We start from the raw sequence: 12751 nt of genomic DNA on the forward strand, positions 1-12751 counted from the left end.
AAGAGAAGTACCACAGCTCCTACAGGAACAATAAAGTCATTTAATGCCCATCTCATACACATGCAGATGAGTGACAGAATTTATCTGCCCCAGCCTGTGTTTTATTCATTCATTCATAACTGTAAGCCTTTTTGTAGTAGATAACTTTGTCTTCTCGCTTAGGGGTATGAAATACAACCATCCTTCTGATCAACTGCTTATTCTGCACAATGTGGCTACGACAGATTTTATTACCAGACGTGGCTTTTAAAACTGACAATGTCATCCTCAGACCTTACACCTAATATGTTACTCTGTTCAAACGTGTAAAAATAGAGACCGCTTTCACAATTGACTTTTATTTGCAACTTTTACCACAGATGCATAGTGAAAGGTCCTCAGAACTCATGAAGAGTGTTTGCTATGATGAACAGGGATGCAAGTGTACTAGGAAAAGCCACTGCCAACCACAAGCATTGTTTCAGAGGTGCAAAAACAGTCACACAGTGTCAGAAGTTTCATAACTTCACTTTACTTGGAAGACACAGCTCCAAATGCGATAGCTGTCCTGATGAAGCATCTTCTAGCCAGAGAGGTCACAGGAGTCATCCTTATTGTTTTGATAAATTAGGCAATCAACCAGATTTCCATGTCACTTTAATTTCATTTCCTATTATCTATCTCCTCTTCTGCCTGGACAAATCCCATGTTCACTTGTGATAATTATGAGTGTTGCAAACATTAACATAATTGAGAAGCATAGCCTATGATTTTTTTAACTGAACTTTGCTCAGTAAGTGATTACAGTGTCTTTTAAAATCTGTTAAATTACTTCTCAACTGTGCTGTTACAAGAAGGCAAGTGGAGGAATGGTGTTTTCTATATACGACTGCCTGCTTCAAATACACCTCCTTTGCAAATCTGATGGAAATGCATATGTGAACAAGAAGTCAAAAGCTTACGGTTCCCGCAGAACAGGCTAAAGGTTTAGGTTTTGAATTTGATGCTGATACTCTGCAATGCTTAGCGTGTCACATGAATTCTCCTACTGCTGTCTAGTGCGGAGTCATGCACCGTAACAATAGAACATAATATATTACCAAGAAATTCTTGAAAGAGGGACAAGTTGCATCTTTTTCCTGGAGTTCAATACAGAACCCTCTAGGACAGGCCAAGACTGTAAAGAAAGGAGCCTAAACTTAAGAGCCTAAATATCAATTTAAAGCTTATAAGTAACCTGCCATAAATGCCAGCATTTTTCACGGTAGTCAACGTCCACCACTGAAGACAGTAGGAGGTGGCTCCTATTCATGCAAAATGCTTAAACAAAGATGTAAAGGTGCTTAAACAAAGATGTAAAGGTCAAATTATGTTATGTGTACAGTGCTGGCTACCGATATTAAACCTTCTAAAATTCCTGTTTATAGAACACAAACACTAGACTGATCCAGGGTCAAAAGAATCATCAAGGCCAAAATGAATTGCATGAATGGTGCTCGAGAGTTCATGTTGCCTTACCTCTGAATTCTATTTCGGTAGTATTATGAAAGCAACATTCATATATTTAATTAGTAAACATGCAGTGCTTGTCATGTTTTCAAAATGGGCTATCATATGAAATCTGGAAATGTATTAGGATTATCACTGTTCACATCCTCTATTAATAAAAAGCTCATCCTTCCTTCCTGAAGGAAGTAAACACTTTATGATTTAGCAGCACTCTGATGAGCTCACAGAATATTGTGGTCTGTCTTTCATAATTTAATGCAGATTACAAAAACACTGCATGGTTAGTTAAGAACAAATGAGCTAGGGAGAAAAGAATAATAATTCAGCATGCATTAACAGGAAATGAATACCAAGTTTGAAGAGAACTACAGTTATCTTTGAGAACAGCTTGTAGAATAGAATGTAATTATCATCGCAGGAATTTTGGCAGAGAGCACTAGATCAGAACCTACAAACTGCAATACAGCATATTTAATCAAGATAAGAGATCACAGAATCTGAATATTTGAAACACAGCATCTGCAACAGCAGTTTATTACTGGTCCAAATTACATCATTTGCTCAACACTAAAAACAAGTTGGCAAATCAAAAATTATTTAAAAACCTGTCACTTTCTGTAATATGCACATGTAAAAGGAGTCCAAAAATATCTGCTTTGCAGATCATTTAAAAAATTACACGAGCATACACTCACAAGCCCAGTTACAGTCTGGATAATCTTGTTCAAATTAAGAACAAGAAACTATAACAGCAGCAAATACGACCAAGGACAACTAAATTAAAACAACCCAAGGGTGGTTTTCAGGAATAAGCACAAAAAAAAATTCAGGCACAATGTCCACAAGGGATCAGTCCTCTGAAGCACAAACACATCTTTGTTGGAAGCGATGAAAGAATTACATTGTAGAAATGAATGAGATCAGTGGAGATGAAACAAAACGTAACTTACATCACTAAGAGAGCATATGAAATCTTACAATAATGAATTTAGAATTACTTTGTAACATATCTTTCACATAAAAACTGAACAGATAGGTAGATAAGCTTCATTTTGAAATTACAAAAAAAAGATCTCCTGCATTTGTACAGATTACATAAGGTGTTCTCAGGCAAGGTTAAGATTAGATTTCTAAGACAGTCACTTCAAAGCGATCTTCGTTCCTTGCATTCAGCCTGCTGAAGTAAGTTCTTCTATCCTGCCCAAATATCCGAAGTACATTTCTTCATTCTTCACGTTACACTACTCAAGACCCTTCATCCCTATTTCCCCAAGCAGAGTCCTCATGACATACTTCATGATGCTGTCAAACAAATCTTTCTTCCACCTTCTTATCTCAGCTTGAAGAGCCACATCATGGGAATATGTAACGAGCAGTTTGAGGACTTCATGAGAAACCAGTCACATGATCAGTCATCCATTCAAATTGCTAAACCACACACTTGTGAACATGAGGTCCTTCTTCTGAAGCATTTGATTTCCCTTGTCTGCACCTTCCCTTGGCTGCCTGAGGGTGATGATGTACCGACTTACATACTTTGCCCAGCTCACCTGCCTCTGACTGGTACAAGACTCTAGGTCAGACACTAAGGCTACCCTTAAATTCTCAAGCCTGCAAGTACTTCTGGGCTCCAGGACACACATGTAGACTGCACCTCATGTCTGCACCCATGGTAGAACCCTGACAAACTCCATTTCCTATGCTTTGATCTCCCTAGGTGTGAAACCTGACACAGAATGAAAAGGAATGAACGGTGATGCAGCCTGGCCAGCTCCTGAACTCAAGAGGATGGGGAGGGTAAGGCTTCATGGGATACTTCTTTGCTAACTACATCAGCTTAAGTGGTGGAAGACATCATCTCCTTCATGTTTTAATTCCAATCTAACGAAAGACCAGATCTGGACTCTTGCATGCAGAACTAGACTCAATTAATAAGTGATTCGAAGTGGTTTCAAGAAGACAGTTTCATTTGTATTAACTTAGTGAAAAGTTTTAAAAGCAAAGACAACTGATATTAATCTTTAATCGTGTAAAATATCACAACCCGTTCCTTCTAGTTTTCTTGTATCTTTTATCAGATTGTGAACAGTCTCCCTTAACTCCGAAACGTGAGGATGGAATATTTTGTATAGCTCCTCGATGATAAACATCATCTTCTTGAAATAAGATGCCGATCAACGTAAAACACTATTACTTAAGTAAACGCACAGATCTCTGTGCTATTACTTCAGGACTAGTCTGTAAGCTCACACATGCAATCTTTTAAAAATAAAAAGCTCTCTTATCACTTCGTCAATGCAACTGAACTTTGCAAGAAGTTACATTGACCACACAGACAATTTCACTCGCATCAACAACTCAGCGAGCAAGTTTATAAAAAACAAAGGAAAGTTCTTGATCTTCAGATTTATCAAATTCAGCTTCCTTGAACTTGTAAGAATAAAAAAAGCTACAGTCCAAGTAACTTGAGTACATAACTTACTCCACCCCAATCTTTATTCTGTAAAACCTTCTTCTAATGTGTAGAGCCAAACGGCAAACTGAAGAGTAACTCAATACATTCCAAAAGCTTGGAATAAATTTTAATTTAAATATTTTATTCTACGAATAAAATGTTCAAGTTATGCCAGGCAAGACATAGCATCCGGAAACTTCAAAAATGTGGTAATGCTGTATCACAATTACAAAAAGTGTAACTTCATCATTAAGATGTGAATGTCTTAAAATGTGTAGTCTGATAAATCCTTATCACTACGAAATTCCCATTGTGTCACCAGAGAATTTTCCTTAAGATTTTCTCTGTTTGCCAAGTGCCTGAGATACTCTGAAACAATTACCTACTCATTTTGCATATCTGTTTTGATAGCTTTTCAAAGACGACCGATTTTGAGAGAGAAGCAGCATTTCAGGTTTTGACAAATGCCTTAACAGGCTCTTATTTCAAGTTCCCAACATGAAGGATTCAAAAATCACTAGTCATGGCTGGAAAATTTAGCGATCAAATTCAACAGAGCAGTAAGCTCTCAGGACACCAATATCCGGGTGCTTTTAGTGTACACTGAAAATTAACTTTTTTATTTACTTGCCAGGCTCTCATTTAGAGTTCTGAAATCCCATAACTGTAATAATCTCATTAAAATTTGTAAGAATCAAATCTCTTGAGTAAATTCTTGACACTGACTCATAAAAGGCCATCATAAAGTAAGTATTTAGCAGGCCTCTAACACTAAACAGCATACACTTTAAAAATCTGACCAAGTTCATATCATATCATGAGAAGCAATTGATGTAAGATCCAAAGTTAGCTTGGTTTTGCTAGTCAAAATACCATTTTGTAAAATTTGAATAAAGTAACATAGTTAAAAAGGTTTTAGAACCTGTAATACTACAGGGCTGAATAAAAGCCTCTAGATTTCCATTTTATTAAAATAATTTATTCCATACATAAAAAGTATAACAAATGTTCAGACTTAAAAAATATACTAGAAAATACTATTTCTCTATAAGTTAATTTTATACATGTAATAGTTGAGTCTAAAATACAGTTCACATGGCATACACGTGTTTTAAGTTAATTTCCTATATGGCATAAACCTCAATTCGTTAAAAGCAGATAGCATTTCATTCTGTCCTGATTTGTAACTTAAATGTAACAGCTTTTTTGTTTCTTCGGAAAACAGATCTCTAATAATAGAAAAAAAAAAAATACTGCTCCTTCTGTGCAAAAATCAAGCTTCTAAAATTTGTTTTAAAAAAACCACCAGAAGGGCAGAAACTTCAAGTTTAGAAAAATCTACTTTATTTTCCCACAAACTGTAAGTCAGTAGCAAAATCAAAATCGTATTTTGAACTGAGGGAACAATAAACTGAAGAATACATACAAAAATTAACTTACCAAGAAGTGGAACACCTTGGGTGACAGGAGCAGGTACATTAGTAGGTGCTACAGGAGGCGGAACAGTCCCATATATTTTGGAACTATCAGTAGTTTCAGCATTCCCTCTGGATCCAGAAACGACTGTTGGGATGGGATTTCCTACAGATGAATCTTTTGTAGTGTCTTCATTCACACCAGTTGCTGTAGCTAAGAAACGATGCATTAACATATTAAAAAAAAAAGTAATCTTTTCTGCTTACACAATACCTTCTACTGCCGGTTGCCCAAGATTTAAACACTTACAGTTTGGGATGTTTACTGCTGGAGTGTGAGGAACAGATACTGGAGGAGTTATAGGTGGTGGCGGTCCAGGAGGAAGAAAGCCTATATGAAAGTATATATTAGCACTATGACTTCAAAACACACACCCGTGCAGTTAATATGGCAAATGCTTTTAATTGCTGCATGGCTAAAAAAAGGACTTAATATTCCTAAAAATACATGAATATACCTGGGGGTAAATGCATTGGGTTGAAACCAGGCCGTAAAAATGGAGGTGGCGGTGGTGGTGGCACTCCAGGAGCAAATCCAGGAGGAGGGATTCCTAAAGGTGCTGTGAAAGCAGGTGGTTGGAGTGCCCCAACCACAGGAGGACCTGATGGATGCGGTGGAACCTAAGAAAGGAGGAAAGGGAAAATGTGTTACCTCAGGATTGAATGGATTTTGTTCAGTTGTGGGCTGCCACCTTCTGTACTTTGTCCATCAAAACAAGAAAATATAAGCTATCTTAAATAACTCTGCAACAAGGTGACTACATAACTATTTAATTAGCAGTCAAAGAACTCCTGCAACTTGAAGCACCAACACTGATCTTGTTTGCCTTTGTTCTTAAAGAAAAAAATATTCTCTGTTGTCAATCAATATTAATGCATGCTGGTAACTCATTTAAATAAACCCTTTACAGAGTAGCAGGAATTAATTTTACCATCCAGCATGATACACTATAACGCACACAACTTTGGAGCAATTAAAAACGCCTCCTTTTTTCTTTTTTAACTACCTGAGTTTGTATATTATATTAGTGTGACTGTTGTTTCCTTATCAATTTCTCTTTTAAAAAATTCTGATTTATATCAAGCTTGGAATGAAAAGAATGAAAAAATTAAGTTGGTTCTTAGACTCATATTTATGAGAGCTTGCTATAAAGATGACATTAAATGTGTGGGAATCAAGAGGAAAAAGCAATTAATCAAAATATGCTCTGCATTTAAAATGGACTTATTAAAGCAAAAGTGAGCTGTAGACTCAAGTGATCGTAACTGACTCAACTGCATGACCATCAAAATTTCAGAACCGCTACACCAAGACCCTTCACAACTCATTTTTTATTTCTACAGTGAAGAAGGAAAAGCCTTTACTGTTTTATTCTCAGTAATGAGAGAAGTGGCTTTTAACCAGAGTAAGCAGTGTATTCTCCTTAAACCTAGGGAAAATGCTAACTAAAGCTGCCAACAACTCAACAACACTCCAAACTTCTGTTCCAAGTTCTTTATCGATGGCTAGGTTAGTGAGTTGAGGTACACTAAAACTTATACTATCAGAATTTTAAAATCAATTAATTACAGTAGGATTTAATTCATTAAGTGTAGATGACCAGTTTTTAGTTTTAAATTGGTTATTTGCTGGTTTATAATAACCTGCCGATTAGGCCCTGGCCTGAAGTAAGGTAACCGAGCACTACTGGATGGACATGAGAAATTGCCAGGCGTGACAGATATGAGAAGCTGACAAAGGTTACAGAAGGCACCATGAGGGATGGCTGGTTTCCGCAGGTGGTTAAGGGGGTGTTAAGTGAACAGCAGCCAAATTTTAGAGAAGAGGCAGAAAGAAGCACAGGGAACCTTCTGGGGACTAGGAGCTCGCAAGGCCGACAGTGACTGATAGGAGTATCTAGAAGTACCATTTATTGCCAAGACTACCTAGATGAACATTAACCTTGAGTAATCCTAGGGGTGTTTCCATTAATCACAGTTAAAGCTTTAGACAAAGTGCTCCAAAACCACAGTAACCTAATAGTCTTGGTAGATCTTTGCTTTACAGGGCACTTTTTCGAAGAACAAAATCACCTCGACAGCAACAGATCTGTTGATCGCAGTAATTTTCTGCAAAGGAAGCATTCACATACAGAGTGTGTACATAGCTGAAGGAACTGAGAAGGGCTATCAAAAAGGCAAAAGGTTCATAAGAGGGGAAACTTAGTGCCAGTCCTTAAGTAGCTAAAAGCTGAGGAAACTGTGGTTGAAGCACACGTATGTAATGACTTGAGAAGGTATAGTGAGTAGTAAACTATTATGATGGTATCAGCATAGAAGTAACAAAGGAAGACGATTCAGACACATGTTAGAGGACAGTCATACCCAATTATCCAAGCTTAACTGCTGTACTTCATTTTTATTAAGTTAAGCCTCTAATACATAACTGTAAGTAACACGTTAAAACCCTTCCTTTAAGCAGAAAGAAGAAAAGGAAGTAAAAAATCTGTGCATAAATGTTACATCCAATTTAAAATGTAATTTGAAGCACAAAGTTTCTCTGCTAAAGGGATGGAACCAATGTCTAATAAACGCTGACAGAGGACTGATGAACAGTTTCAGAATGACAGATAATGAATTGCATAAAACTAACAAAAATGCCACTAGGGAGATCCTTCATTAACTGGGAGACAAACATTGGGAAAATCAGGTATTATTACTAGCAACACTGGAAACCGGAATAACTAATCTCTCAGTAACTGTAACGCAGACTGCCAGGTGTGTCTCAATGAACGTCTTGAGGTTTGGCCAGTGTCCAGGTACAACTATTTCGTACTGTACACCTCTCAGATTGTGACTTGAAGGAGAATCATTGGCCTTGTAAACTAAAGGAGCGGAGTCTACCTATAGTGCTCCATGACAAGTAAATATATATTTAAACACACCTGAAGTCTCCAATAGGAAGACTGCAAAGGAGCAGTCTGCCAGTTTCATTCAATTGGAGGACTACAGGATGGATACTGAACCAACATGCAACTCCCACATTTACTTATAGGGAGCAGGAGCACGTGGAACTGAGAACTCAGGGAATTTGGGAGGTATACATTCAATTTGGACTCTGGTTTCTGGTGAAAACTTGCTAAATGAAGAAAAGGGACTTTGGGTTGGACTGGGATACTTGTGGGAAGGATGGCCCCAGCAAAACCCCTGCACTTCAATGTACAACCCTGGCAAAGTCTGGCAGTTTTGGTAGTGTAGGACCAAGCTTTGCCAGGAGAACAGAACACCAAGTGCCCAAAACACAGTGAATGCACAACACAAGTTATACCACAAGTGCTGTTAACTGAAACTCAATAACCAAGAGAGAGACTTAAGTTGATCTTGGACATTGCAATATGACTTAAACACAGACCTATCATCAGAGGAGACCACTGAGGTTGATTACTCAGACCTGAAGGAAAGGGACCAGGTTCAGCAACAGCTCAGATATCTGAATCTGTAGGCAAGAAAAGGGCCCACTCCAGTGACACAACACTGCAGAAGTATTCCACCGATCTTGGCAGCAACCCAGGACACTGTTGCTGAGAAGATGCTGTATGTGCAATTGAGGGCAAAGAACTGGACTTGCCTACATAGGTTATATCTCTCCTTGAAGAACATTATCAATTTTAACTGCCTTACTATACAAATGTACCATTCACTCATCAAGGTGTTACTGGCAATAACAGGAGGTCAGTCCACAGTTAGTTACACCGCTCCCAGGTGACGTCCAGCACAGCAGGGCTCCATCCCTACGTATCCAGCCCACACCGGGGGAGTAGCATATTCAGGCTCCACCAGAGAAAGGAGTGATGCAGCTCCTTTCCATCCTACCTTTAAGCATGGGATTGTTAAGGCAGCGGGCAGACCGCAAACCTGCTGACTAGACCCTGGCCTGAAGTTAAGCTTCATAGAAAAGGACATTGAAAGCACGAGAAACTACTGGACACAACACAAGAAACTGCTAGACGTGACAGATAATGTGCAAAGCTGACAGGTTACAGACAGCGAGTGCCATAAGAGCTGGCTGGATTCTGCAGGTGGTTAACAGGGTGCTTCATGAACAACCGCCAAACTTCAAAGGTAACCAGAAAGGAGCACCTGGGATCTTACAGGGAAAAGCACCTTGTGAGGCCAACAGTGCGTAAGTAACCATATCCAGCAATAACATACCAGGACAACATTACTTAGGTAATGGCATCGTTAACAGCAAATACGGGTAGGGACGCAGCAAAATCGGAACCAACATGAAAAAGAATTAAGAGCTGTTTGCTTGGGAAGAGACTGGAGTGGAGAAAGGGAGAAGAAAGGACAACAAAAACAAAGGTCAAGAAGTGTGAAAAGAGAAAGTAGGCTATTGGAATCATGCAGCCAGAGCTGTTAAGAGGTTAATGTGTCAGGCAGCCCCATGCTTGATCATTGCAGCCTGAATCAGGACAATGCATAAAGCCTATTCTGACATACCACACACATCAAACCTGCTTCTTCAGTCAGAGGAACCAGGGTGGGCAGGGCGCTTTCCATGGCTAACAGGGGAGCAGCCAGACGGACGGATCGAGCAACCTGGTGTCACTGCCCATTCCGGCTGGACAGCATCAGCAACTACCCTGAACTCAAAACCCTCCCCACCTCTTAGAGTCCCAAACACCAAAGCCAAATACAAATGAAAGCACTTCTGCTTGTATCAGAGGACAAAAACACATCAGCTAATTAAAATGCAGTGGCACTTTACAAAGTTATTTAAACAAAATGAGTGGGATATAAGTGTTTCCCTTTAGGTATTAGGTCACATTTGCATATTACAAAACATGTTACTTTTACTACTAACACCACTACCATCATCATAGCTGAACTTACTTGTAAGTTTTAAGAACTATTTACAAATGCTTAAACTACTGTAATTTTATGGCCAGAGAACACAACTGAATTGGTTGAGTACAAGACAGCAGAAAAACGTTCATAGCTAAACCAAAGATGAAGAATAAATATAGTTCTCTGAACCTGGCCTGAATCTGCAAAGTCTCTAGTTTCTTTGCCATAGCAAAAAACTCTGACACTGATGAGGCCGAGACAAGCTATCAGTACACTCAATATATTCTGAAACTGGTTGTTTTGCTCTTTACATTTTCTTTTTCAGCATGGATTTAAGCAAAATAAACAAAATCACTACTATTTAGTATAGTTACTAGTTATTAAAACTCTCAAATCAGAAATCTGACCTATGTGTTCATTAACTAATAATATCTTACAGCATTCCAGAAATTCTGTGCTGAAACAACATAAGATTCAACATGGTATGTTCTCAAATCACATAATTGGCTAAATTATATATATCTTCAAATAATTTGAGTTCTTCATCTTTTCTGAGTGTCTACTTAACCGAAGTTCATAAATCACATTTTCTCAAGATGTAAAATAGTTTTATTCACACTTCCTCCCATTTGGGAGAAGGTATACTACTATTTTAACAGCGACAATAAAGGAACTATTACTTAAAAAGTAGTAACACATCTGTCATCAAGCAAAGCTAAAGGAAATAAGAATATAAAACACTGGTGAGAGTAATTATTATTACATGCTACTTAAACTAATGGTAAAATTTCAGAGGGTTATTTTTGTGAATGAACATACAACATCAGCTTGGACTGAAGAACCATTCTAACAACAAAGGAAACAGTATGAAAATTTTTATATTAAATTCCCAAAGGCTGTTCAAAAAGAGTATACACATAACCAACAGTAAGGAAAATTAATTAGGGAAACAGAAAAAAGAAATAACGCAATCCTAAAACTGAGGGGATACAATTCAGCCCATTAATAAAAAGAAACTATTGCAATAATTTATTCAGGACAGAGAGAATAGATACTAGAAGTACAGTCCTACAATACTTAAATATCTGGTAGACACACACATGCTCTGTCTATATTAGCATTAGAGCAGCAATGAGGTTTTGGAGCAAATCCTCCATCATTCCTACTAATCACATGCTGACTCAGTTCCCAGGCTACTCTGGTACATGCAAAGCACATTCCTTTTCAGGGAAATCAAACCAGATGCCCTGCTCCTGCTGGGCAAAACACATGCTCCAAACCCTAGTGGGTTTGGTTTTTTCCAAGTCTTCCATTGCCACCGTGACTTAGCAGAAAAGGAATGTTCTATGAGACTGTATTTTTTTTTACTTGCAGAAGCTCAAGTAATGGATTTCAGGTGCGTAAGTGATTTATGGCACAGGAAAAGTTCATAATCTTCATAAATTGACACCATAGCTAGTCTGCTAATGAGCATTTTTAATGAGGGACAACATCACCACATACACACACAAAATTAGCGAGTTATCATCCATTGTATTTCCTCCCTCTCTTTAACTTATATATTGTCATACTGAATTATTACTTAAAGTCAGCTTTTGTTTAGATATCTAGAGCAAATGAGAAGCAACTCTCACCTGTGGAGGAGGTACTGTTATTGGTGCAGGCATGGGAACAGGAATCGGAACAGGTAAAGCTTTAGGTATAGGTGACACTGGTTCATTATGCGTAGCTTCTGCACCTCCATTTTGAGCTACTTCATTTTCTGACTTCTTCGGGATCCCCTTCCATTCTATACAAAAGAACCCCAAACATACATGTATCAGCTCAGTAGAAGCGGACAAGTAGGCAAGTATTGCCATGTAAAACTACCATGCTTTGTGATGTTTACAAAAATGATGTAATAAAAACTATTTAGATAATGAGATGCACAGAGCTAAGAAACATTTAAATCTATTCCTGAAAATAAAGACTACAAATTACTTTAAACAACATACAGGAAATCACTGAAGCAAAGCAAGTAAAGTCATCCCTTTCATCAGTTATTAATCAATCCTTTGCACTGACAGCATTCATAGAGTCATAGAATCACCAGGTTGGAAAAGACCCATTGGATCATCAAGTCCAACCATTCCTATCAAACACTAAACCATGCCCCTCAGCACCTCATCCATCTGTGCCTTAAACACCTCCAGGGAAGGTGACTCAACCACCTCCCTGGGCATTCATACATGTCCAGGAGCCTGAAACACATTATCTGTAACAAAACCAGCAAGGCTGTTTTGGGACAAGTTTTCAACGGATTCAATTCACTGTTCTAGAGCAAGAAGGCAGCACCTTTTTCATTAATTTGAGAAGGCATTTCTGAAGAACTAACATTTTTAAATCTTGAAGTAACAAAAGCAAAACAAGTGAAACATCAAATACAGCTTTAAACTATGTTTACAGAAGAAACATGACTACTATCGTTTGTCAGACCTTCCTGGGAAAAGACAGATAAACAGAA

The 12751-nt window shown here is 38.1% G+C and overlaps 1 protein-coding gene across 4 annotated transcripts in view; it reads right to left on the bottom strand.

Annotated features, from left to right (window-relative positions):
- The window catches only part of SCAF4 (SR-related CTD associated factor 4), a 50749-nt gene that overhangs the window by 4258 nt on the left and 33740 nt on the right, over nt 1–12751 (bottom strand). For all 4 annotated transcript variants that reach the window (XM_069871055.1, XM_069871028.1, XM_069871044.1 and 1 more), the window contains 4 exons: nt 11883–12037; nt 5877–6039; nt 5669–5749; nt 5384–5572 (listed from right to left, as the gene is read on the bottom strand). In XM_069871055.1, coding sequence (XP_069727156.1) covers nt 5384–5572; nt 5669–5749; nt 5877–6039; nt 11883–12037 — 588 coding nt within the window. The remainder of the gene's footprint in view (nt 1–5383; nt 5573–5668; nt 5750–5876; nt 6040–11882; nt 12038–12751) is intronic.

Source organism: Phaenicophaeus curvirostris, chromosome 1 (genome assembly GCF_032191515.1).
Source record: "Phaenicophaeus curvirostris isolate KB17595 chromosome 1, BPBGC_Pcur_1.0, whole genome shotgun sequence".
NCBI lineage: Eukaryota > Metazoa > Chordata > Aves > Cuculiformes > Cuculidae > Phaenicophaeus > Phaenicophaeus curvirostris.